Here is a 27,290-nt window from a genome sequence, read left to right as displayed (position 1 = left end):
GTAAACAAGTCGGGAAACCGGAAGCTGGACGCTTCAGGTACGAAAGGTTTTGTGTATTTCTTAGTACGTAGCACGTAATATATCCATATATTATGTGAGAGTATCCACTTTCGGGTGATATTGACATTCATAGTCTTGAATTAGCAAAGAAGTGACAACTTTGACGTATTATAATTTTGTTAGTAATAGTGCGATTTCCACTAAATTTGGTAAGATCATGCTCTGTGTTATATCCTATATTGTTGCGAAATTTCGTGGTCCTAGCATAAACTTAAGGGGGGTCTTGCAGCGAATTACTAAAAATTATAGTAATATACTATTATTAACTTTATTTGTGCAGATATCAGTGTGGAAGGTATTTCGGAGCCCAGGCACCATATAGTGGCAGCCTCTTGATTTTTTTCAGATTTTTCGGTTGGGTAGTTTCTGAGAATGGCCCCCGTAAAGGAATGGTCACTTTCAACCCCCCGCCCTCCCCACCTTTTCAACAAATGTCAAAACTAAGACCGGCTTCGGAAAGTACTAATCGAGACCTTTAATTTGATACCCCACATGACTATATTTGATGAAAAAAAAATTTACACCCCCCTTTTGCATGTATGGGGACCCCCCCTTAAATTCGTCATTAAAGGATGTAATTCACTGTATGCGTGAGCGTTCACAGTTCCCAGCTTTCCATCAAATTTGGTGTCAATCGCTGCAACCGTCTCCGAGAAAAATGCGTGTGACGGACAGACAGACAGACAGACAGACAGACAGACAGACAGACAGACGGACAGACAGACAGACAGACAGACAGACAGACAGACAGACAGTAAACCGATTTTAATAAGGTTTTGTGTTTACACAAAACCTTAAAAAGGCTGGGGAGAATTAGATTCTTCTTGCATGGAATTTTAATATTTCACTCGAATGCCAATTATTCTGGTTAATTATGACGTCAGCATTTTATTTGTATGGTTTAGGATGCTGTTAAGTCGCACGAAATTGATAAATTGGAACTGCTATAACTTTGATACTAATAGTTGGATTTTCATGTCGGTGCAATTTAGTACACCTAGGATGAACTTAAAGGGAGTCTTTTAGTCAATTTCTAAAAGCTTATAATATACTATTAGTAAATTTATTTGAACAGATACCGGAATGGGACATCTCTCGAAGATTAGATTTCACATAACTGTTTTACACAAAACCTTAAAAAGGGCTACAGATAAGTAGATTCTTCATAAATGCGACTTTAATATTTCACGCGAATGTCAATTATTCTCGTTAATTATGACATCAGCATCTTATTTGCATGGCTTTGGACGCAGTAAATTCAGGTGAAATTGCTAAGTTTGAACTGCTATAACTTTGGCACTAATGGCCATATTTCCATGAAATTTGGCGCGTGTATACGAAATATTGCCCTCTATGCTGGTAGTCCTATGATGAATTTAAATGGTTTTTTAGTGAATTTCTGAAAGTTGATAATATACTATTAGTAAGTTTATTTGACCAGATATCGGAATGGGACATATTTTGAGGCCTAGATTTCATCTAAGTGCCCCTTCCTGATTCGGAAAGTATATGTACTTTTTGATGACTATATTCGATGAAAAAAAAATTTTATATCCCCCTTTACATGAATGGGGAGCCCCCCTTTAAACTGCACGTAAATGTATGTTACTCACTATATGCGTGGGATTTAATAGTTCCCATATGTCCACCAAATTTCGTTCAGATCGGTTTAACCGTCAGACAGATAGACAGACAGTGAATCAATTTTACACAAAACCTTAAAAACCAATTATACTGAAGCGCTAATGATGTCTTTCGATGAATCAAAATTAGAAAAAATAATTATATGGATTATCTAACCGTTTTGTTCTCAATAGGTGGGTTTCGATTTATTCTATTGTGACCATCACAAATTGAATACTTAAGATAAAATAATGGTAACAAAAAAATGGTACATTGTGTATAATAGTTAAAATTTGAGGAAAATTAGCTTCAAGTAGCAGAAAGAATTGGATATGTGGACAAGGAACACTTGCTTTAAAGGGCCGAGGAGTTAAGCGATAACTAGAGGTATTTGTTAGAAATGTGTGAAGTCTAGTTTGGAGCAATGTGTCCAATCCAAAATGAAGTTTGGTGCCAGTACAGGCTATCCCCATAAGTCTTCGTGAGAGTAAAGGTTTCGTTGCTCACTTGGAGCGCCATTTATTCAGAATCTGGTACGCTGGCGCAACATTCAGAGTTAACAAACGTCTGTCAGTCACATCCACTGGTAAGTTCGCTAAATAGAAAGATAATTGACCGCGCCCTACTTTTCCATGGGGACATGGACTTCATAAAGTATGCCTTCACCAGTGGGGATTGTCGGCAGGCATCATTTGAAATTAACCGCGACGTTATGACTTGGTTTGGTTCCCCCACTAAGTGTTTATAAGCCATGACACTATACGAACTACCACGATTGGTCTGAAAGTAAGAAAATTTGAAAGTATGGCTGGCTGCACCTCCCGGAGTTCCTTGACGTTATCTAAAAGAATTTGACTTTTTTTTGTATATTGGATTAGCAGGGAATCGAGTTTGATTCTAGCGTGGAGGTGCTGAGTAATCGAGAATATTTGAAAATTACCTAGGAGAGCGCCCTTATTTTTTTATTGAAATTGAATTTACTAGGTAAAGCCACAGCGCCGATGATGCAGTAGCTATGCAGCACACTGTTTAAGGTTCCCCAAAAACCTAATATTAGTAATAAGCAAATGCTTCTACTCAGCTCATAATGCCCGTTCCAAACAACGATTTATGACTGTCCTCACTAAACAGTTAAGCTAAGTTAGCCCTTATCACTTAAAAAAGTCAATGTACTTGACCTGATCGGGCTTATCACTCACGTCAGCATCCAGCACATCTAATTCCGCCGTTATTGTTTTGGATTGTTCTTTCTCTTTTCGCCATAGGAATATACTAACATCCAGCCAGAGGTCATTCAGAATTTCAGACCTCCCTCGTCAACATTATGTCCATCTCGATGAATTAAAAGGCAAAAAAACGAAACATGATTACGATTGTCAGTTACCCAAAGAGTGTTTGTGTCTCCAAGTGTTTTTCGGGTCCGCTGGAAAAATTATAGTGAAAACTGTGAAATAGTGGAAATTGGAGGCAGAATGGCTCTTGCATCTTTACGTTATATTATGACTGGCAAGAATCGACTCATATTGCAACGAGTGTACGGGAAGGTTGTCAGTCGTCCCTACTCGAATAGTAATCAGCCGGAAAAGACCGCATTGTATGATTTCCATGTGAAAAACAATGGAAAAATTGTGAATTTCGCCGGATATTTGTTGCCGGTCCAGTATAGTGAAATGTCGATTGTTGCATCTCATTTGCATACCAGAAAGCATGCATCGCTTTTTGATGTGTCCCACATGCTGCAGACTTATATTCGAGGCAAGTCATAAGTTTCGAGCCAGTATCTATTTTTAGGACATTGCTGGATGGGATAGATTGGTGCATCTTTGAAGTTTAATAAATTCTAGGGTTTGAGATAAGAAGTGTATACTTGTGCTGAAGGGTCACCATGACGCGATGATGGTTGCATTTCCGATGGAATCAGGATCAGTAAGCTCCCCATCATACACAATTCAGGGAAGATTGGTCTACAAAGTGCAATAATGATTTACTAACCTTCGTGATACAAAGCGAGAATGATCGGCTACACCTCAATATATGTTCGCGCTCAACGTACTCAGACTTAATGGATCCTACAGGAAACTGGCAGCTAATGCGCATATGACGAAAATCAAAACGGAATACTCTCCTTACTATCCAATGGGCCCCGCTTAGTATTGAGGTGTGTGTGCGATGTTAGGGTCCGAGCACATGGCCTCGAAATATAGACTTCATGTGCCACTGACTATCATATTTTCAGGATACTAGAATTGGAGAGCACCTCAAGGCTGTGCTTCATTGCAAGTTGTATGTATGTCGATCATCATGGATGCTGTTGATTCTGAGCTTTATAATTTCTGAGAGATTTAAAGAAAATACAGTACCACCACTGGTGTCAATGTATAAAGTTTATGTACAATAGTTTCTTGTTCAGTTCTTTGGTATATTGCTCCCTAATCGGCGTGTCTGATTCACACATCATTATCTGATTATATCCGTTTTTGACATCCCCTTTGTTCCCATCCCGCACCTTCTCCTAAATGGACAGCAGAATATGTCCATGTGTGGTATTAAATGAAAGCGCTAGTACTTTTCGAAACTGGTCCCACATTTAATATCAGATGAAACGTAAGGAAGTGATGGCTCAAAATGTGACCCTTAAAAGGTGTAACAGGTCTCGTTCTCAGAACCTGTCCTACTGAAAAATCTGAAAAAATAAATCACAGTGGAGTATCTTAACGAAATCTAGACCTCAAAATACATCCCATTCCAATATCTGCACAAATAAAGTAAATAATAGCATATTTGCATATTTTAGGAATTTAGCCCGAAACCCCCTTACGAAACTTGGCAGTGATATAAAAAGTAACAAAAGGCATAACGTTGGGAAGTTTCAAGTATATCTAACTATCATTAACAAAGTTATAGAAGGTAAAACTCTTACATTTTATGTGAATTTCGTCCACTCTAAAACGTGTATGACGTCATCATAACATACTAGTTCGTCAATTCCACATCAAAGTGAGCTCGTATGAATGGGTAGTCGGAGGAAACACTTCGTTTTAGTTTTTTAATCATTTATATATCAATATCAGTTACTTGAGACAGACATATATACACGTACGTCTCTCTATCCGTCTCTCCGTCTGTCTGTCCGTTCGTCCGTCCGCCTGTCTGCCACTTCATCTGTCTGTCCTTCCGCCTTGCTCTCCGTCCGTCTGTTTTTTCGTCCGTCTGTCTATCCGTTCATTTATCTGCCCTGTCTGTCCGTCTGTCAACCTGTCCGTTTGGCTACTCGTCCGTCCATTCGCCTGGCTGTCGTCTATCTTTCTGTCTGTCTGTCCGTCTTTCTGTCCGTCTGTCTGTTCGTCCGTCTATCTATCCGTTCGTCTGTGTACTCGCCCGTCTGTCTGTCTATCCGTCCGTCTATCGTTCCATGCGTTTTGTCTACCTATCCGTTTTTTTGAGGAGGTGGAAATCTTCAAACGACACTGGCTTGGACACGCCAGCGTGTGGGGTTCTTACCAACTAAAACCACCCCCGACTCCGCCCAAGCCCCGTGGAACCACCGTACGGTATTACATCACGGGGCGGAGTCAGCTCATTTTAGCTTGGTTTCCTTTCGTCTCTACGCGGCGTACGTAACCGCACTTTTCTAGTCTTCCCTGCCTTTCGCAGTTTGCTCTGGATAGATACGACCATGGAGTTGATCGCATCCCAGTCTTCCTGATATGCTAACATTCTTCGCATCAGATTCTCTGTTGCTCGTACCTCTCCTAGATTTTCCTCTAGGTTCTTCCTTTCCTCCACAAACCTTGAACAATGGAAGAATACATGCTCTGGGTCCTCTGGGACTCCATTGCAGTTTGGACAATCGAGTGAGGTATCTAGTTTAAACCTACCCAGGTACTGGCGATATCCTCCATGCCCCGTGAGAAACTGAGTAAGATTATAATTAATCTCACCGTGCCGTCTCTCTAACCACTCCTTGATGGCAGGGATGAGCCTGTGTGTCCACCGACCCTTTCCCGAGCGTTCCCAATGCTCTTGCCATCTCTTTAGAGATCTCTCCCTTTCGGCGTTCTTCGTCTGCGATAAAGGAGAGATAGACTTCACACTATATATATTTGTCATCTCATCTGCCAGGATGTCAATGTGCATCATTCCAGAAGACGACGAATGCTGTATCATCTAAGACAGTCCTGAATGCCGAGCACACCCTTAGGGCTATTCTTCTGTAGACTGAACTCAGTTTCTTAGCGATAAATGTAACCTGCAATGCCCTTCCCCAAACTGGAGCTGCATAGAGCAAGATCGAACAGACTACCCTAGCTATAAGTAACCTGGAAGCATGACATTGCCCTCCCACGTTCGGCATCATCCTTGCCAGGGCTACACTTGAAGTGGATGCTTTGTCATAAACATACTGCACGTGTTGCTTATAGCTAAGGTTCCCGTCTATCATCACTCCTAAGTATTTGATGACAGGTTTAGAAGTTGAATTTGAATGCGAGCAAAATTTCTTTTACGGCGCTTGGTGATGAGGACCGCTTCTGTTTTTTCCTCCGCAAGTATCGAACCAGAACTCTCTAGCCAACCCTTAACAGCCATGATCCCTCAACTCAGTATCTTCGAGATGCTTTGCAACCACAACCAACACTATATAGTCGGCGTAACCCACCACTGTGGCTTCCTCCGGAAGAGGAAGATTAATTGGCCAAATTGAATGCATTTCTCACATCCAAGGTCACTACTATGCACTATTTGCTAGTACTGCCCTTTCCGTGGATTGCATCTTCGACCAAGCCAGTAACAATTTTGATGGCATCAATGGTTGATCTGGCTTTACGGAACCCATACTGCCGATCAGAAAGACCTCCCTGGCTCTCAATAACCGGGAGTAATCTATTATAGATTACTCGCTCTAGCATTTTGCCCACAGTGTCTGAAAGACAAATAGGTCTGCAGGAAGTTGGCTTACCTGGGGGTTTGCCAGCCTTAGGCAGTAGCACCAACTTCTGCCGTTTCCATGATGCGGACATGCACGCTTTGAACAACTCAGCGAGCATGTCCGGTCTAGATTTCACGGCAAGCTTAAGGGCCCTATTCGGCACACCATCCAAACGCGGAGCTTTGCTATCTAATGCCTCAGCGCAGATCTCCAGCAGCTCGTCACTGGTGACTGGCGGTATTGCCGTGTCTTTCAGAGGTCTGTCTGGAAGCTGTCTAACAAAAGGACACGTGATCTGCGGAGATGATCGGACTCTGAATCGCCTCATCACAATTCAATAGGCGTTCCCCCACGGGTTTATGTCCGCTTCTGAACAGAGCTCCTTAAAGCATTCCCTCTTGCTCTGTTGGATAGCGAGCTTGAGGGTTTTGAGGGCTTCCTTATAGGCGCACTCTTTTTGCCCTTGGTCGATTCTGCCTACCGTTCTCTGAGCCGCTCTTCTGGCTCGGTGACAGGCTGTTCGAAGGCTGGCGAGTTCAGTATTCCACCAGTAGTTTGCTCTTCTACTGGGGAATGTGCACCGCCTAGGCATGGATGCGTCACACGCTTTGGCCATGCATTGGGCACCATGGGCAGCTCTTTTCGTAGAGGCGCCTGTTTTATTAGGTTGATCTAACCACACCTCTATGAAGGTCTACTCATCCAGAGCCTTAGCGGACCAGCCTGACATCTTTCTCGGTTTCGGACATGATGCTCTTCTGCCCGGTGACTCAACCCATAGCCCAAAGACGATTGCCTGGTGATCGCTGTGGGTGTAGTCCTTGCTGACGCACCAGGACATACCACGTGCCAGTTCAGGCTGTCAAAAGTTGGGTCTACGATTGAGGCAGACGCCTCTTTCTCAAAGGTGTTTACATATCCTTCGTTGGCCAGAATGATATCCAACTGTGCGAAAGCGTCTAATAGACTGCGGCCCCTTGTATTTGTCTCTCTGCTACCCCACTCACGAGCCCAAGCATTGAAGTCACCAGCAATTACCCTTGGACTACGAACCCTTGCGTCGAGAACAAGACTGTCAAGCATTTCTTCGAATTCGGGCAGTGTCAGGCTTGGTGAGGCGTAACAGCTGTACACATATACCCCGTTTATGTTCGCCCACACAAAGCCGCTGTATGTCTGATTCCCAGTACGTTGTATGGCTTGTCGACCGCATGCCCATACCACCGCTCTATCGGTCGAATCTGTGGCCAATACGCCACCGTGACGGTTTCTATAGGGTTCCCCTAATGATGGCAATTTCCACCTCGGATTCGTAGATGATCTGCTCGAGTAAATCTTGAGCGACCCTACAATGATTCATTTTCTCATTGAAGCTAGCGCCTTCCTAAATTCCGGGCATTTATCACTTCCGGCAATATGCCAGTAATCCCGTCCCTCACTTCCTTCGCACAATAAGCATTTGGCTGTCACTTCATCAAGAACCTTGCACTGTATATAGACCTCACGTTTTTGAGTCCATTCTGTGACATTCTTTCCAAGTGAGTTCTTAATCTGACTTCGGAAGCCATCAGTTTTCCCCAAGCTGTTTTTTATTCAGCTGAAACATGAGGTCACCCTTTTGGGTCCTTCGAATCTTGCTGACATTTCCGCCTAGATCTTTTAGGTCGGGATCAGCTTTGACCTTTTTCCGTATCTCCGCGTAGGACAAACTACCATTACTGGAGATTACAATCGCTTTTGGTGAATTCTCACTTTTGCCTTTTTCTTCGCCTAGATAGTTAATCTTGGTCCATCCACCGTTTTCATTCCCCTTGGATTTTGTCGAGTATATTGTCGGAGCTCGCACTTGGGGAACCTGCTTTCTCTCTTCGGCGCTTTTAGTTCCCTTTTTCGGAACTATTTGTATTCCCTTTTTCCTCTTAGGAGCCTACTGATTTCCCAGAGGATCCACATCTCTTTCCCGCACCCTCTTGTTTGGTGGCAAGTTGATTGCAATGCGATTAGGTGTCACTTGGATCGCCTGTGACACCGTTGGGGCAACAGATTTCGACTTGTCCTTGGAATTTCGTTGCTCGTGCTACGATTTGTTGTAGAGAGCACTTTAATAGCTCTCACCATATTTTTGATGGCTTGGTGCACGTTGTGCTTGTCCTTGGTGAACTCGGACAGCTCCACTATTTTTGCACCAAGCTGTGTGAAGGGTAATTCCTCTGCTTCAAGGCTCTGCTCTCCATGGTTCCTAACCAGATTACTAGTTTTAAATAGTCTTTCACATTTGACATTCATTGACCTTCTCTCCGTGCTATCTTTTTGATGTTTGGAATTGGCGGAGATCTCAAAGTTGACGAACTTCTTCTAAATGGGTCCTTTTCCTGGTCCTAGAGTACCTCCTGCTGCTGCTTCTCTTGAATATGTGCGATCGGTGTTGTTGCCATTTTTGTCGTCCAGCGATCTGCCTTCAATTCATCCTTCTTCGATTTTGTGACTGGTGTTCTTGGTAGAGTGGTATTTCGCTTAAACACTTTCTTTTGCAAATCTAAAACACTTGTAGCATTAGATGCCACGGTGGCCAATTTGTCCGCCACCGAGGCACTGCGGTCGAGGGATAACGACGACCGGGAGCCCGCTTGCTCACTCGCAAAAGCCGCCGGTACTGGGGTTCCGAGCCCCTGCACCGTAGGTTTCCTCCTTCTCACGTCTTCCATAGTGATTTTATGTTCTGGGTATCCTTCCCATAGCCATTTTGGTCCGCGCACCAGAGATGAGCTACCACTAGCCCATGCACAGTCATAAGAGAAAAGTGCATGAACACGTATTTACACATCCATAGGTATGCCCCAATCCGCCAGATGGGGTCGCGCCTGATGGGAGATCTGGCCACTCCTCACAGGTCTATCTGTTCGTCTTCCCGTCTGTCCGTCTTTTTTTTTTTTGAGGAGGTGGAAATCTTCAAAAGACACTGGTCTGGACACACCAGAGTGTGGGATTTTTACCGACTAAAACCACCTCCGACTCCTTCCCTGCCCCGCGGAACCACCATAAGGTATTACATCACGGGGCGGAGTCAGCTCACTCTAGCTTAATCCCATTTCTTCTATACGCGGCGCACGTGACCGCGCTTTTCTCCTTTCCTCTGCCTTTCGCAATTTTTCTTGAATAGATGCGATCATGGAGTTGACCGCATCCCAATTCTCTTGATGTGCTAGCATTTTCGGCACCAGAATTTCTGGTACCAGCACCTCTCCTAGAGTCTCCTCTAGATTCCTCCTTTCTTCCACAAATCTCGGACAGTGGAAGAATACATGGTCTGGCTCCTCTGGAACTCCCTCACAATTTGGACAGTCGGGTGAGGTCTCCAATTTAAACCTGTGAAGGTATTGGAAATATCCTCCATGTCCCGTGAGAAACTGAGTGAGATTATAATTAATCTCACCGTGTCGTCTCTCCAACCACTCCTTGATGCCAAGAATGAGCCTGTGAGTCCACCGACCCTTTCCCTAGCGTTTCCACTGCTCTTGCCATCTATTTATGGATCTCTCCCTCTAAGCGTTCTTCGTCTGCAATAAGGGAGAGATTGGCTTCGCATGATATATATTCGCCATCTTATCTGCCAAGATGTCAATCGACATCATTCCATAGATGACGAATGCTGCGTCATCTGAGGCAGTCCTGAAGGCAGAGCATACCCTCAGAGCTGTCCTCCTGTAGACTGCATTCAGTTTACTAGTGTCAACTGGCATCCGCAATGCCTCGCTCCAAACTGGGGTCGCATAGAGCATGATTGAGGTCACCACTCTGGTTATAAGCAACCTAGAGGTATGCCGTAGCCCTCCCACGTTCGGCATCATCCTCGCCAGTGGCATACGGGCAGTGGATGATTTATCACAAACATACTGTACGTGTTGCTTATAGCTGAGCTTTCTGTCTGTCACCACCCCCAAGTATTTGACGGTCGGCTTGGAAGTGATGAAATGATTACCGATTCTAACACAGGCGTAATTTCTCTTCCAGCGCTTCGTGATGAGGACCGCTTCTGTTTTTTCCTCCGCAAGCGTCAAACCAGAGCTCTCCAACCAGCATTTGACAGCACTGATTGCCTCGCTTGAGTATAATTCAGCATCTTCAAGATGCTTTGCGACAACAATCAGTGCTATGTCGTCAGCGTAACCCACCACTGTGGCTTCCTCCGGAAGGGGAAGATTAAGTACATCGTTGTACATGATGTTCCACAGTAGTGGGCCCAATACGGAGCCCTGTGGGACACCCGCGGAAACAACGTACTCCTGCGGTCCGTCATCAGTGTCATACCAGAGCCTCCTTTCAGTTAAATAACTATCGACGATAGCAGCGAGATAGGCGGCAATACCAACCTTCGCTAGGGATTTGCGTATTAGATTCCAATTGGCCGAATTGAATGCATTTTTCACGTCCAGAGTTACTACCACCCAATATTTGCTGGTACTAGCAGTTCCGTGGATTGCATCTTCGGCCAAGCCAGTAACCAATTTGATGGCATCAATGGTTGATCTGGCTTTTCGGAACCCATACTGCCGATCTGAAAGGCCGCCTTGGCTCTCAACCACCAGGAGTAATCTATTATAGATTACCCGCTCTAACATTTTCCGTATCCAAAAGACATATGGGTCGGTATGACGATGGTTCACCTGGAGGTTTACCAGGCTTAGGCAGAAGTACCAACTTCTGTCGCTTCCAAGCCGCCGGAAATATTCCTTCGGACATGCACACTTCGAACAACTCAGCGAACATGTCCGGCCTGGCTTTCACGGCAAGCTTAAGGGCCTTATTCGGTACTCCGTCCAGACCCGGCGCTTTATTGTCTCCTATTCTGCCTCAGATCTCCAGCAGTTCGTCTCTGGTGACTGGAGGAATTGCCGTCACATTCAGAGGTGTTTGGAATATGTCGGTGCTCTCCTCTTGCTGGGGGAATAACCCCTGGATGATTTTCAGCAAGAGGGTGGGACACGTAATCTGCGGAGAGGAACGGCCTCTGAATCGTCCCATCACTATTCTATAAGCACTCCTCCACGGGTTTATGTCCGCTTCTGAGCAGAGCTCCTTAAAGCATTTCGTCTTGCTTCGCTGAATGGCGAGCTTGAGGGTTTTGCGGGCTGCCTTATAGGCGCACTCTTTCTGCCCCTGATCGACTCTACCTACCGCTCTCTGAGCCGCTCTTCTGGCTCGGTGGCAGGCTGATCGAAGGCCGGTCAGTTCATCATTCCACCAGTAGTTTGGTCTTCTACTGAGGAATGAGCATCTCCTAAGCATGGACGCGTCACATGCTTTGGCGATGCATTGAGCCAGATGGACGGCTCTTTCCGTAGAGGCGCCTGCTTTATCAGGTTGATCTAACCACACCTGTATGAAGGTCTTCTCATCCAAAGATTTTGCAGACCAGCCTGAAACCTTTTTCGTCTGTCCGTCTATCCGTCTGTCTGTCTGTCCGCCTGTTCGTCTGTTCGACTGTTCGTCTATTCGTCTGTCCGTTTGTCCGTCTGTCCGTCTGATCATCTGTCCCTCTACTCGACTACCGTTCTGTCCAGACAGTCCGTCTGTCACATCCAATTTACTCGGAAATGGCTAAACCTTTTGTCACGAAATTTTGTGAGAACATGTGGTCAGTGTGCCCTTTTATACGGAGGGTGTAACGCCATTTTATATTGAGTTAAAATGTAAATGGGTATACATTTTTTTTTTCACAGAATATTGCTGTTCTGAAAGGACTCGATTAATACTCTTCGACACTGATCTTATTGTGTGAAACATATTGTAGTGAGGACTCGAAATGTGTGGCCCAAAAGGTGAAGTACGTCTCGTTCCTAGAACTTACCAAACCGAAAAATCTGAAAAAATCACAGTGATACAGTTATATGAAATCTATTCTTCAAAATACGTCCCACTTCGATATTTACATAAATAAAGTTAATAATGGTATATTGCCATGTTTTACAAATATTCCGGAAAAGTCCCCTTAACGGGAAGTAATATGAGCAGCCGGGTACATGGGGACATTTTCGTTTTCCTTTTTAAGGTTTTTTGTGAAACAAAACCTTATTAGAATCGAGACGGTGTCTGTCTGTCCGTCTGTCCGTCTGTCTGTCTGTCTGTCTGTCTGTCTGTCTGTCTTTTTTTTTATGGATGGAGGTGGAAATCTTAGAAAGACACTGCCGCGCCAGGTTGCAGCAGCGTGTGGGATTCTCACCCACTAAAACCACCCCCATTTTCTCCTTTTTTCCTTCCCCGCGGGACCGCCGCAAAGCAGTACTTCGCGGGGTGGACTGCGCTTTACGCGACCACGCCTTCCGTTCTTCGCGTCCTCCTTGCGCGCTCCGCTCTTGCCAGTTCCTCTTGTATTTGTTTGATGGCGGTGTTCACCGCACACCAGTTTCCCTCCGATTTCAACATTTCCCCGACGATATTCTGCGGGCTTAGAGTAGTTTTCAGGGAGTTTTCCAGACTCCTCCTTTCTGAGAGAAATCGTGGACAGTGGAACATAACATGCTCCGGGTCCTCAGGTGTGCAACCACATTCAGGACACAAGGGAGAATCATCCAGCCTGAATTGGTGCAGGTACTTCCTGTAACCACCATGTCCTGACAGGAATTGCGTCAGATGGTAGTTAATCTCACCGTGTCGTCGCTGGATCCACTCTTCAATACGGGGAATCAAAGTGTGGGTCCAGCGACCCCTCTGCGAGTCATCCCACCGTTTCTGCCACTTTTCCAGCGACTCTCGCCTTTCCGCCTTTCGGCATTCTGCATCCTTTTCAAAAGGATTCATCTTCCTTGTCTCGTACAGGCAGCGTGTCTCACTTGCCAGAATGTCTATCGGGATCATTCCCGCAATAACACACGCTGCCTCGCCTGATATTGTTCTGAAGGCGCTGCACACCCTTAGCGCCACTAAGCGGTAAGTCATATTCACTCTCCTACGATTACTCTCACACGCTAATCCTTCCTCCCAAACTGGTGCCGCGTATAATAGTGTGGAGCGAACCACTCCGGCTACAAGTAATCTGCGACTGTACCTTGGACCTCCAATGTTAGGCATCATCCGCGCTAATGATACGCTGGTATTTGCCGCTTTCTCACAGGCATAGTCCAGATGTCCCCTGAAATTGATCTTAGCGTCAATCATCACCCCCAGGTATTTGATAACCGGCTTCGAAGTGATGACGTGACCACCAACGCGAATATTAATCGTATTCCTCTTCCTACGATTGGTAATCAAGACCGCCTCCGTCTTTTGTTCCGCAAGGTCAAGCTGAACCATCTCCAGCCACGCTTTTATGGCGCTAATGGTTTCGTTAGCGTACATTTCGACGTCTTCAGGTTCTTTCGCGACGACAACCACAGCTAGATCATCTGCGAAACCGATTATCGTGGCCTCCTTTGGCACGGGAAGGGCAAGGACCCCATTGTACATGACGTTCCACAGGAGAGGACCCAACACTGAGCCCTGTGGTACTCCTGCGGTGACGGTGTACTGCTTGGATCCCTCATCCGTGTCGTACCACAGTGTCCTCTCCGAAAGGTAACTGTTGAGGAGCTTAGTCAAGTAACTAGGGACACCCGTGTTAGCCAGTGAACTTTTATCCACTCCCAGCTTGCGGAATTGAACGCATTTTTGATGTCCAACGTCACTACGGCACAGCATTTTTTAGACGACATCGCGTCTCGAGCCAGCTTCAAAACAACGTCTACGGCGTCGATCGTTGAGTGGGCTTGACGAAATCCAAATTGTCGCTCCGATAGTCCATCCTTGTATTCGATGATAGGGAACAGTCTGTTGTAGATGACCCTTTCGAGCATCTTTCCTGCCGTGTCGATAAGGCAAATCGGTCGGTATGATGATGGGTGTCCTGGGTGTTTATTCGGCTTCGGGAGCAAAACTAGTTTTTGCCTCTTCCACCGATGGGGGAAAATTCCTTCTATCATGCATGTCTCAAACACGCTGATAAACCAGTCGGGTCTGGTCTTAACAGCGAGTTTAAGGGCTCTATTGGGAACAGCATCCAGACCGGGTGCTTTGTTATCACCAATTCTCCGGCAAATTTGCATAAGTTCCTCCTCAGTTACCGCAGGTATGGTGTAGACGTCGAGTGCTCGCTTGTGTTGTTTGCGCTCCCCTTTATCCGGGGGGAAGAGCGCCGTCACGATATCGAGCAGAAGATGCGGGCAGGTCAATTGTGGTGTTCGCCCTCTCATCTTCTTCATAACTATCCTGTACGCTGTTCCCCAGGGGCTTTGGTCTGCCTCTGTGCAAAGCTCCTTGAAGCATTCTCGCTTGCTGGTCCGTATAGCCTGCTTAAGCCTACCTCGAAGGTTCACATATGCTAGCCGTTTCTCGTCGAAGTCTGGTCTTGCTCTAGATCGTTGGCAGATCCTTCTAGCACGAAAACATGTATTCCGTAACACCGCGATCTCTTCATTCCACCAATAGTTTGAGCGCCTTTTTGCGAGAACTCGTCGCCTCGGCATAGCAGCGTCGCATACTCTTGTTATGCGTCCCATCATTTGCTCTACCTTTTCCGTAGCCGCACCACCGGGACATTGGCCTCCCAATAGCATCTCTATGAATGCATCCTCCTCAAGCCCTTTCACGGACCAGCCCCGGTTTCCAGCCTCACGGGGACACGCATCGACGCATGGCCCATATTCGATCTGGAGGAAAATCGCCTGGTGGTCGCTGTGAGTATAATGCTCACTGACAAACCATGTCATTCTCCTCGCCAATGTGGTACTCACATATGTCAGATCGACTATTGAGCCCGACCCTGTCCCACGAAAAGTGGAAACGTTTCCCGTGTTGGCAAGCACCAAATCTAGCTCCGCGAAAGCCTCGAGCAGGATACGGCCCCTGGTGTTCGTAGTGCGACTGCCCCAATCCACGGCCCACGCGTTGAAATCACCAGCTATGATCTTGGGGTTTCGACTTCTTGCATCCGAGACTAGCATACCTAGCATTCCTTCGAATTCTGTTATCGTCGCGCTTGATGGAGCATAGCAACTATATATATAGATGCCAGCTATTTTTGCCCTGACGAATCCAACTTCTTGAAACTCCATCACTTCTTGAATGGCCTGATTTCCACACGCCCATATTGCCGCCTTGCCAGTTTCATCTGCAGTCCAGGCACCGCTCTTATTGTTGCGATAGGGCTCGCTAATTATGGCAGCTTCGATTCCCTTCTCATAGATGGTCTGCGAGAGAAGGTCTTGCGCTGCCTCGCAGTGGTTGAGGTTGATTTGTATCAACCTCATTTTTTTACTGCATTCAAGGCTCGCCTAAACACTGGACATCTGCTGCTGCCTGCAACGTGCCGACAGTCGACGCCCTTTTTTTCCTTGCAGAGCATGCATTCAGGCTCAGCCTTGCATTCCCTGAACATATGGCCTTCTCCCCCACATTTTCGGCAACATTTTGAGCTGTCACAGTCACCGGTGCATTTCGCCGGTATGTGGCCGAATTCCAGGCATCTAAAGCAGCGCTTAAGGGATACCTGCTCCCTGAGTCGGCAAACGACCCAACCTATTTTTACTTTCCCAGCCGCCAGCAGTTTGAACGCTACTTCAGTTGGTAAGCTTATAGTTGCCGTTTGCGTGCCTCCGTACGCCTTCCTCAGTCCCCTGATTGCGGAATGTTGCAAGCCAAGTGGTCCGAACTGCTTTTCTAGGGCGTCACGGATATCCTCCTTGGTCGTAATTTCGTCAATGTCCTTACATTCTATGACAAGCTCCTGCTTTCTGGCCCGTACTTGAGCTTCTTCTCCTAAGGACTTCTCCACCTTGCCGAGGAAATTTTCTGCCGTTTTGCCCGGAGACTTCTTCAGCTCCAGCATCAAGTCTCCTTTCTGGGAGCGTCTGATTCGGCTAACGTTTTCTCCAAGGTCCATCAGCTCAGGATCGGATTTGACCTTCCTAAGGATATCGGCGTAAGTCATATCCCCTTTTTTGGAGATGATGATTAATTCGGGCCGTAATCTTCTTTTCTGCGCCGTATTTTTCCTTCCACCAACCTTGGTCCATGCTTCCTTGGTCCCTTTTTGAGGCTTTGCCTCCCTTGGGTCAATTGGAGCCGGCGCCGCAGTTTCCACGATGTTGGTAACTTTGTTTCCCTTGCCTTTTGCCTGTGAGAGGCCTTTTTGCCTTTTCGCGTCCTGTGAGGATCCGAAAGAATCGTTCGCGCACTCTCTACTCCTCTTTTCAAGTTTACCGCCCTTTGGATGTTGAGGGGGTGTCACTTGTGTTGCCTGGGTGACGCTTGATTTCTTCGAGGCGTTTTTTTCTTCCTTGGCACCATTGTATAGTACCCGAATGGTACGGACCATGTTTTTGATGGCCTGGTGCACGTTGTGTTTGTCCTTAATAAATTCCGACAACTCTACTATTTTACCTCCGAGTAGGGCAAACGATGATTCTTGCGGACTCTGAGATAGCTCCTCCGCTTGGTTTTCACATTGGGCGCTTACGTACTTATTAGCCTTCCGAATGCTTCCCTGATTTCCTTCCTTCATCAAGGTTGATTTCGGAGGAGATCGCGCTATCGTCGAGCTTCTCTTAAATGGATCAACCACTAAGTCCTGCGACATATTTCGACCAGGTGTAGTTACCCCGCTATGGGCTAATAACTGACCAGTTTGTGCCCCATCTTTTCTTGGGTTTTGAACAGGCGTTCTCGGGAGTGATGTACTCCCCCCCCCCCACCTACCCGGCCTGCGCATAAGCATGCCCATACACGCACACCTGCAAATGCGTATATGTGCATATTCCTACGCATCCGCCGAGCATTCCCTTATCCGCACGAAGGGACGCGCCTGATGGGAGATTTGGCAACTCCGCACAGTCTGTCTGTCTGTCTGTCTGTCTGTCTGTCTGTCTGTCACACCCGATTTATTCGGAAACGGCTGGACCGATTGTCACGAAAATTGATGAGAGTATGTAATCTGGTGTTCCCTTTACATGCAGTAAGTGGCGCCATCTTGTGTTAAGTTTAAGGGGGGGCTCCCCATACATGTGAATGGAGGGTGCAAATTTTTTTTCACAGAATGTAGCCATGTGGGGTATCAAATTAAAGGTCTCAATTAGTACTTCGAAACTGGTTCAATATTTGACTTTGGGTGAAACGTAGGGAAGTGAGGGCTCAAAATATGACCCCCAAAAAGTGTAACAGGTCTCGTTCTCAGAACCTATCCAACCGAAAAATCTGAAAAAAATCACAGTGGTGCATCTCTACTAAATCTAGGCCTCAAAATATATCCGGTTCCGATATCTGCACAAATAAGGTTAATAATAGTATATTTCCACATTTTAGAAATTTACCCAGCACCCGCCCCCCCCCCCCCCCCCCCTTATGTTCATCCCAGAAGTACAAAATTTGGCATGCGTATAATGAAGAACATAATGCACAGTTTGGTCAAGAAAATCCAACCATTACTAACATAGTTATAGGGGGTGAAACTTCACATTTTTTTGTGAATTTCGTGCACTCTACAACCTGCATGACGTCATCATCACATATCAATTCGTCAATACCACAACGAAATGAGTTCTTTTTAATTGGGTCGCAGAGAATTATTTTCTTTTAGTTTTTTAGTTATTTGTCAACCAGACATGTGTGTATGAAGGTATATAATATATGCGTGCTAATGAACTTTGCGGGTAGTACCTAATTCAAATAGATATAAGAAGTAAATCGGAAATATGGGTACGATCCATTTATATACGTGCATATATGTGTACAGTATTCGGAAATTGACAGTTTGTTTGTTTAGGGTGAGCGGAATATCTATGGCTGTAATATGTACATACTACGTATGTCTCGTAGTTTGGAAAAATATGAAAGATTATGTTGAATTTGTAGTTATATATATATATATTTCCTACCTTTATACCTGAAGCACGAGCTTCCGGTATTCCGACTTGTTTGCGTTTGTTTTTAGTCACTTGAATATTAGTGTCAATTAGTCGAGGCAGGCATGTGTATGTATATGTACATGATAATAAAGCTTGCGGATAGTAACCAGTATAGTAGCCATGTGCGTGCCTAGTAACCAGCGGTTTTTAATCTACATACATATGTGTATGCTTTTGTCCTCTGAATAAAGTAGAAATGCGTGAAGATGCGTTAGATCACCTTAGATGCGGACATATATATATGTATGCATCTTCATGCAGTAACAGGCAATGCTTGTTTATTTAGGATAAACACAGTATTTATGTCCTTGATATGTATGTACATATGTGTATCTTGGAGTTTGGCATAATAAGAAGGAATATTTGGAATATTCGTTCGCGAAGGGAATTTCAAAACTGTCCGCACTACGGGCACTACAAAAGGCGATGCGGAAAATAAGATCGGAGTTGTCAGAGCCTTCCGTTAGGCAATTAGAGACTTAAAATGGTACATCGACATTGTTGTAGAGAAGAGATATTGAAGGTGCAGATCCGTGAAGTGTAATCCACACGCGGAGGGAAAAAGAAAGGTCCCTGTGAATTTGCGTTGAACAGCCAACTTCAAGACCTCGACAGTCACGGTTACTGAAGGGGAACCAGACTACACAGCAATATTCAACAATATTTCTGACAAGGCAGGTCAAAAGTGTTAAGGAGGGCTGAATTAAGGTAAAGTAAAGCAGGAACGTAGGATGAAGCCACACTGGCTCCTAATCGCCGCTCTTTATCATTTGCGGCATTCGCAGCAAGCTAGTATTTAATTCGTCGCGCTGCCTGACTGTACAACTTCTCTCATCTTCGGAGTTTATCCTTGGTTATCGGTATTATGAAGATATGGACAAGACTGGGGCACCGCTTCGCTACCTCTCAGCGATCCCCAACCATGAGAGGTATGAGCTAATCAAATTTCAAAAGACCATTTCCTCTGATGCTATGGCTTGGTATGCACGAATCAACTGCGAGGTTTTAAAAGTGGGATTGACACCCTTGATTCAAGTCGCTGTCGATGCCCGCTTGATTCTCATTTCGACCTTCATACTGTTTCGTACTTTTAGCGACAGTTGTTTAGTGGTATTACCACATATGATATCAACGCTATCTCCCCACCTTAGGTTTCGATTAACATTTAGATTAACGTGTGCTGCTGGTTGGCCGCTGTTGCTTTGTTTTCTATTGGGATTGCAAGGTTGCTATACCCTTCCATACCCTGCTTCTTTTGTTTGCGTGGTCGGTTATGTTTCCTGCCTGGTCGCTAGTCGTTTATTGTTGTCTTAGAAGACAATCGCTTGGTACTGAGTGCTGCTTTCCGCTTTCTTCACCAGCAGAACCGGTCTCCTTAGTTTTGATCATTTCATTGAGAATATTTTGGTCTTCTGGAGCTATATAACTTTTGTTGTTTATGTCACCCTCTACTCGCACCCAAAATTTCATGTCTGAAAGAATTCGGAGGTCGCACCCGATTTTCAGCTTTAATGCCTGGACTACAGCTATTTTAATCCTTTTTGCTGTCGTCTTTTCGAGCAACTGGAGCAGTCTTGTTTTAATCTTGTTATTGATATGAAAGCATCCAAATCCAGCGTATCTTTGACCAGCTTTGAATTGGATTGATCGAAAAAAGGGAGTTCTGTGTCAATCTTAGCGATAGGGTTTTCACCGTTTATTTTTAATATACAGGGTGCGGCAACATAACTTCCTTTTTTAAAATGTGCGCCACTCAGTTAGTTGATGTCATAGCGGAGCGCTAGTGGTCTCGTTCAAGAGGGGATACTGTAAAGTTTTGTCCCGATACGGTTTAGTCGCCATCATGCGTTGGAATAGTGAGGAGCGTGCCTTTGCTGTTGAGGTTTACTTTTCAAGCGGATGTTCGGTTATTGCAACACAGCGTGCATTTCGGAATCGCTTTAATTTAGCCCCGTTGGCTCCCGTCCCAGACCGCAAATCAATTGTTACATGGGTCACTACATTCAGACAAACTGCAAGTGCGACAAAAGGAAGAACTGGAGTCCCTCGGCCCGTTAGATCACCTGAGAACATTGAAGCAGTGAGAGCGTCAATGTTGCGATCGTCACGGCGTTCTACGCGCAAACACACATCTGCCCTTGGACTATCCGATCGTTCTGTGAGAAGAATTCTTCGTGATGATCCTCATTTTCATCCCTATAAGATGGCGATAGTGCAGGAACTTTCAGAACGTGACTTCAATTCTCGGATGAATGCGTGTGAGCTTCTTCTTGATGTCGTTCTATGGGGTTTTTTGAAATCCCGTGTTTTTGTGAACCGTCCAATAACCCTACAAGATTTGAAGACCAACATCCAACAAGAAATTGCCAACATAACACCTGCTATGTTAACAAGAGTCATGACAAACGCCAGAAATCGGTTTACGCAGTGTATGTAAACAAAAACTTTAGACATGTACCTACATTATAAAAAATAAATAAATATTTTCCGATGCATACAATAGTTTTTATTGATTTTTGAAAAAAGGAAGTTATGCTGTCGCACCCTGTATAAAGGAAACGTTTCAAAGCTATTTGCATAGTTATTGCATAGTGGAAAGGATCTTCAACAAAAGAAAAAAAAATTTCTTGGTTGTATGATGTTTTCAAGATGAGAATAGCCCTGGAATATTTGCCCTTTAATTCTACTCCTTGAAAAGTGACTGTATTCACTAAAAGCTTTATGTGTGGTTGGGCACCAAAATCATTTACTTTTCAAGTAGATTCTCCGCTGTAAAAGTAGCTTAACGGCTTTTTGTAAAAGTTACTCGTGTTTTGAAGATGACAGATGGACTGACTGAGTTATGAAAAGTGTCGTTGAAAAATGGTAAATACGTTAGATAGGGAAAGATATCAGACAAGCTTTTGAAGACGGAGTCAAAGAACTGTTTAAACGCCTCTGCTACGGTACTACGATAAATGTGTTAGGTATACATACTCCTCCTAGTTATCGACTCCTTCTTTAGCCGCTTTTCTCGATCTCAAGCTTTATCGGAATGGAGTCAAGAGATTTTTCAACCACAGTCGATCGTATCCATTTCTAGTTTTTCGGGCGGCTGGTGGGTCATTTCTCAACAATTTGGATGTTCAGGCGAATGTAATAGAGATTTGCCTTGGGCAAATTACTGGATCATGGATTAAGGGATACTAAGTCAGCATCCACTTGATTTCATTCAGCGCCCAGTATGCTGAGTGGATCACTGCCGAAGGTACCCACCATGTCACTGCGCCTGGCATGAATTTTGCGAATGTTACAGAAGAGGAAGTTCGACGAGCTATAAACGGTTCGAAGAATTGGAGAAGCCTAGGTCTGGATCCGGTGCTGAACATTTGGTAGAAAAAGTTCACCAGTACAGATGGTCGGTTGGCACGCAGCATAAATCAGGTCACGAGCCGGCCGGAGAAATTTCATCCTTCCTCACTGCGGGATTACCTACCTTATCCCTAAAAAGGGCACGGTGCAGGACCCCCCAGACACAAGACCGATTACTTGCTTACCAACCCTTCATAAATTCATAACGTCCATCATTAGCAGAACGGCCAATCCGCACCTCAAGGCCAACAACATTCTGTCCGAGGAGCAGAAGGGATATCGATTTGGACCAAGTTTTTGCAAAGATCAACTCATTATCTGCTCGGTAATTGTAGGACAAGCAACTAGAGGCCAAAAAAACCTCTTTAGCTGCTATATCAACTATGCCAATACTTTAGACAGCGTCCCGCATACCTCGCTAATCGATTTCCTACATCTGTATCGCATTGATCCGAAACTAATAAAGTTTTTGGCAGCAGTCATGGAAAGGTGGCATACCAACCTATCACTGCCTTCATCTGAGGGTGTTCTACCTCAGAACCTATACATATACGGAGAGGCATGTTCTAGGGGGATTCTTTGAGTCCCATTTGGTTGTTCATGGCACTGAACCCCCTTTCATGGCTGAAGCTGGCTGGCTGAATGAAGCTAGAGGGCATAGTTTTGCAATAAAATGTAGCCTTCGTGCTAAATGCGAACTGATACACTCGATGCACTTAGATGATATCGAGTTGTATGCTGGTACGGACGACCGCCTTAGAAGTCTGTTGAGAATAGTAGAATTGTTCAGTCGTGATATTCGGATGGAGTTTGGATTAGACAAGTGTCGAATCTATGTCATCCGCAGAGGTCATCACGAGCTGCATGCCGAACATCGAAGCTATGACCGAGACAGACTTCTACAAGTACCTAGGAATTCTGCAAGGAACCCATGCTTGAGCTGGTGATCTGAAGGATGTTCTGCTTTCCGACGTATAAAGTTGAAATCGCTTTTCTCGGGGAAGTATAAAATAAGCGCAGTGAATATATTAACCACCCCTTCCCTGGCCGATGCATTCGAAATATTGCCGTTGACGAAGACCGATCTGGAAAACGTCTAGCGGCGGATACCAAATCCAAATTCCAAATTCTGAATGCATCATCCAAAGTCTGCCGTGGAGCGGATGAACCTGCCTCGTGACATCGGAGGTAGAGGCGTGGTTGACCAGGCGGCACAACATCATCGCCAGGTAGACTCGCTGTGCGCTTATTTTTACAACAAAGAGCAGGCGAGTCCCTTGCATGCGGCTATCTGTAAGGTAGACTGTAGGCTGACTCCTCTGAACTTGAAGGATCGGTCTTTCAATCCTCTGAGTTGGGTGAAATCGCACCAAGAGCGGATCGATGACCGGAAGTCGAAGGCAATGCATGGTAAATACGTGAATTGTCTTTGCCAGCCATTTGTCGCCACCTGAGCTTATAAAAAGCTGACCATGCAAGAACGGGTTGAGAACGACCTATGCAGAATGTACGGTTCGGCGACGTTGGACTATCTCATTTCCGGCTGTACTGTAGTAGCATCGGTCAAATACACCACCAGGCATAATGCTGTATGTAGGATGATCCATCAAAACCTTGCATGCAAACATGAGCTGATCACGGGAACATGTCCGGTTTACCAATATGAGCCGCAAGCAGTACTTGATAGTTCTGCTTACATCATGTATTGGGACCGGCGAGTTCTAACTGATCGCCATATTCAACATAATAAGCCTGACGTATTGCTAGTTGACAAGACGGGTCGCTCGGGTTATTGATGTTGCTATCCCCCATAACAGCAGCATCGAACGGAAATACGTGGAGAAGAAAGTAAACTATGAGCCACTGGCTCGGGAAATCAAAGAAAGTTGGCATCTCGAGTGGGTGGTTGTTGTTCTCATAATATTCTCAGCTACAGGTATTGTACCTACATCCCTCACGGCTTCCCTTGATGTCCTGGGACTCTCACATAGTCCGGTTCAAATCATGCAGAAATATACCATTCTTCATACGTGCTCAATGTTGCGAGGGATTCTCGACGGATTCCCCCATTGATTTACCACCAGCGCCTCTTTATAATTTAAGTAAGAGGGATCGTCCGAGCCTAAATGCTTGGCACTTAGTGCTAGTATTAGGTAAAATCCGGCATCTGCCGAGATTGAGACAACTCCGAAAAAAGTAAGTGAAAATATTTACAATAAATTGATGTCAGTTGCATTGTGCTCATGATGCTCTATGAAATAAATTTAGAACTTCTTAGATTGCAGTAATAACAATCTGTGAAGACGCGTGCTATTTGTGAAATTGGAATGAAAACAGGAATTTATATTTACATGATATGATGAAGCGAACTTCACTTCGTGGAAATTATGTTGTTATGACGACGGTCAAGACTGAAGATGGCCAGCATGGCTATCCAAACTGGCCAGAGACAATGGCGAGGGCAGACCAACGTCAAGGGCTTCAGTAGTGGTGAGAATTAGGGGGAAAGGTCTGTCAGCAGTTAAGTGCAATTCAACGAAAGTTTTCTGTCGATACGCGCTTTTAGGAATCTTTGCTAGTCGGGCTTCGGAGTATTGCAGAGACCCTTAAATATTTGAGGCGCCCTTCCATTGCCTGGACAAATGGATGGAAGTAGGGGCGCCTGGTTTACATGTCTGTGGTCCTAATGTGTCGCCAACCGTGTCCTATTAGAAAATGAACTAGATGGATGACGAAATTTTCAGATACCAATATCATTTTATAATTGCAGGGAAAGACTCCATTGAATGTTTCGAAACGTTATGCCCAGCCGACATTAAAAACCTAAAGCCACATTCTGGCACATTGACAGTTTTCACCACAGACAAGGGTACTATATACGATGACCTAATCGTTACTAAAATTTCATCTAATTGTCTGTATGTGGTTTCGAATGCAGCCATGAAAAAGCAAGACATAGAAATTATGCAGAATGCGATTGTAAGTAATTTAACAGACAAAATATAATTAAGAAGGCAATGCTTCCTTATGCTCCTGCTGTGACGACTACTTTTTAGGTGCTACTGAGGCCTCTGTGACTGAAAATATCACCAGCAACTCAGGCACTAGACTGGGCTAGTTATAAATCAGGTTAATTTCAATTGTGTAGTACCAGGTAGCACCTGTTAAGTGTATAGTCAGATCTTACAACATTTAAGATTTGATCCCTAAATCTCACTATTCAAATTTTATTTTGTTCTCTATTTCCACGCAGTCCAGTTTCAAATCCAAAGGAAAAGACGTAACAGCCGAGTTTCTCTCACTTTCTGAACGATCTCTTCTTGCTGTTCAAGGACCAACCGCCGTTAATTCAATACAAAATTTAGTACCCACGCAGGACCTGCAGAATTTGTTCTTCATGACAACGGTTGAATCGGAACTGGCTGGTGTGAAAGGATGTCGAATAACAAGATGTGGTTATACCGGGGAGGATGGAATAGAAATATCAGTACCTTCTGATCGAGCATGCGAGATAGCTGAAACTGTACTGAACACGGGTGACAAAACTACAAAGCTAGCCGGACTAGGAGCACGAGATTCGCTGAGGTATCAAAATGATTTTTTTTATGCAGGATCACAGATTTACCTCTATCGCTATTGCAGACTGGAAGCAGGTCTTTGTCTATATGGAACAGACATAGACAGGACAACGACACCAATCGAGGCAGGTTTAAGCTGGCTCATAGGTAAGTTTTCTACTCTATTCTGAAACTGCCTGTATTTGTGTGACTCGAAATTACTTTAATTTTAGCAAAACGACGTCGAATTGAAACAAATTATCCTGGCGCGGATATCATCAACCAACAATTAAAAGGTCAGATCAGTACCCGCCGAGTAGGCTTTCGGATGACTACCAGCGGGCCGGCTGCTAGATATGGAGTGGACATTTGTATAAATGGCGAGAAAATCGGTAGAGTAACTAGTGGCTGCCCTAGTCCAAGTATCGGAGCTAACATCGGCATGGGCTATGTCCTTGAGGAACACAAGAAGCCCGGAACTGAAATCCAACTGAAAATTCGCGACAAACTCTATCCTGGAATTATAGAAAAAATGCCATTCGTGAAAACAGGCTACTACCTAGGTGCTAAGGGAAAATGATCAAAGTAAATAAACTTTTTCCTATTTCTTTAGTTTTATTAGTTCACATTTTTATCAATTCTTAAAAGTTAGCTCCAAACATCAGTTTCCGATTCGATTTAGTTTTTCTAAAAAAAATTTGTAAGTTTTTAACAGTGCCACGAAATAATTTGAACTAGAATCTACGTAGATACACTGCATGATACAATGTGTCCCTTCAGCTCCACATCGAAATATATCCTTCCATCTTTTGCATTTGAAGTTGTGTGTGCAAAGTTAAGAATTGTCGAAGATATTGCTTGTAGAGTAGTCATAGCTGCATGTGTGCTTTGCTGTCTTTTTTTGTAGAAGCGGTTTTTCTGGCTTCGGTCGTATGTCTCCAAACTAGTTGGGTTGTGAATCCGAATGACCGAAAAGGACTCTAAGAACACTTCCAGGTGTGAAGAAACCGCCGGGACTCTTCATTGAACGTTGAAGTTTGCTTTGTTGCTTTTTTTATAAAAATGTCGACCAGTAAACTATGTTCAAGATGAAAAAGGAAAATGGGAAGAAGAATCTGGAGAATTTGTCTATGTACAATGCAGTTTCACGTCCATAGCAAAAAGTATCGTATTGAGGAACAACAACTGAACCACGATGATCAGGATTCTGTAAAATTTAGAGAAAAGGAAAAAGGATTTAAACAAGTTGTTCTTCATATAGAGTCAAGTATTGTAAAATATTTAAAAATGATAAATTATATGAGCCGCCACGACAAACAAACACCAATTTTCAGAAGGAACAAGACCAAGGTGGGCCTTGTCTGCAGCACGAATTTTCTGGAGAAATGTACCAAGGCAAATGATATATTATATTTTGTCTGTACTCCTGAGATCAGCTTCAGTCAAATATGAAATAAATTTCCCCCAACACGCTGTTCAATACCTCCGGCGAAAGTTTGTTGCTAGTGGAATTAAAGTTTACCAAGGCTGCTTGTGTTCAGATAGCTGAGTGGTTAGAGCACAAGGTTGTCGTACGGAAGGTCGTGGTTAAAATCTCGCTGGCGTCAGTAGGATTTATATCGTGATTTGACGTCGGATACCAGTCGACTCAGCTATGAATGAGTACCTGAGTCAAATCAGAGTAATAATCTCGGGTGAGCGTAATGCCGACCACATTGCCTCCTACAGTGTTCTGTAGTGTACCGTTACGGTCTTGAATGAAGTGCTCTAACACACTTCAAGGCCCTGATCCAATATGGATTGTCACGCCAACGATTATTATTATTATTAAGACTGCCT

General features: G+C 44.6%; 2 protein-coding genes across 2 annotated transcripts in view; one reads left to right on the top strand and one right to left on the bottom strand.

Annotated features, from left to right (window-relative positions):
* The first annotated feature begins 2,922 nt into the window (after nt 1–2,922).
* Nucleotides 2,923–26,058, top strand: LOC119660777 (aminomethyltransferase, mitochondrial). The gene is made up of 5 exons (XM_038069553.1): nt 2,923–3,438; nt 24,665–24,873; nt 25,148–25,479; nt 25,537–25,619; nt 25,685–26,058. Exons 1-5 carry the CDS (start codon nt 3,156–3,158, stop codon nt 26,029–26,031), a joined length of 1,254 nt encoding a protein of 417 aa, XP_037925481.1. The 5' UTR covers nt 2,923–3,155; the 3' UTR covers nt 26,032–26,058.
* The window catches only part of LOC119660776 (glycine receptor subunit alpha-4), a 139,926-nt gene continuing 138,682 nt past the window's right edge, over nt 26,047–27,290 (bottom strand). The window contains exon 7 of the mRNA XM_038069552.1: nt 26,047–26,658. Coding sequence (XP_037925480.1) covers nt 26,506–26,658 — 153 coding nt within the window. The 3' untranslated portion in view covers nt 26,047–26,505. The remainder of the gene's footprint in view (nt 26,659–27,290) is intronic.

This window comes from Hermetia illucens, chromosome 7 (assembly GCF_905115235.1).
Source record: "Hermetia illucens chromosome 7, iHerIll2.2.curated.20191125, whole genome shotgun sequence".
In the NCBI taxonomy this organism is placed as follows: domain Eukaryota; kingdom Metazoa; phylum Arthropoda; class Insecta; order Diptera; family Stratiomyidae; genus Hermetia; species Hermetia illucens.
The sequence above is the reverse complement of the archived record's forward strand: the minus strand, read 5'-3'. Positions and strand labels throughout refer to the sequence as shown.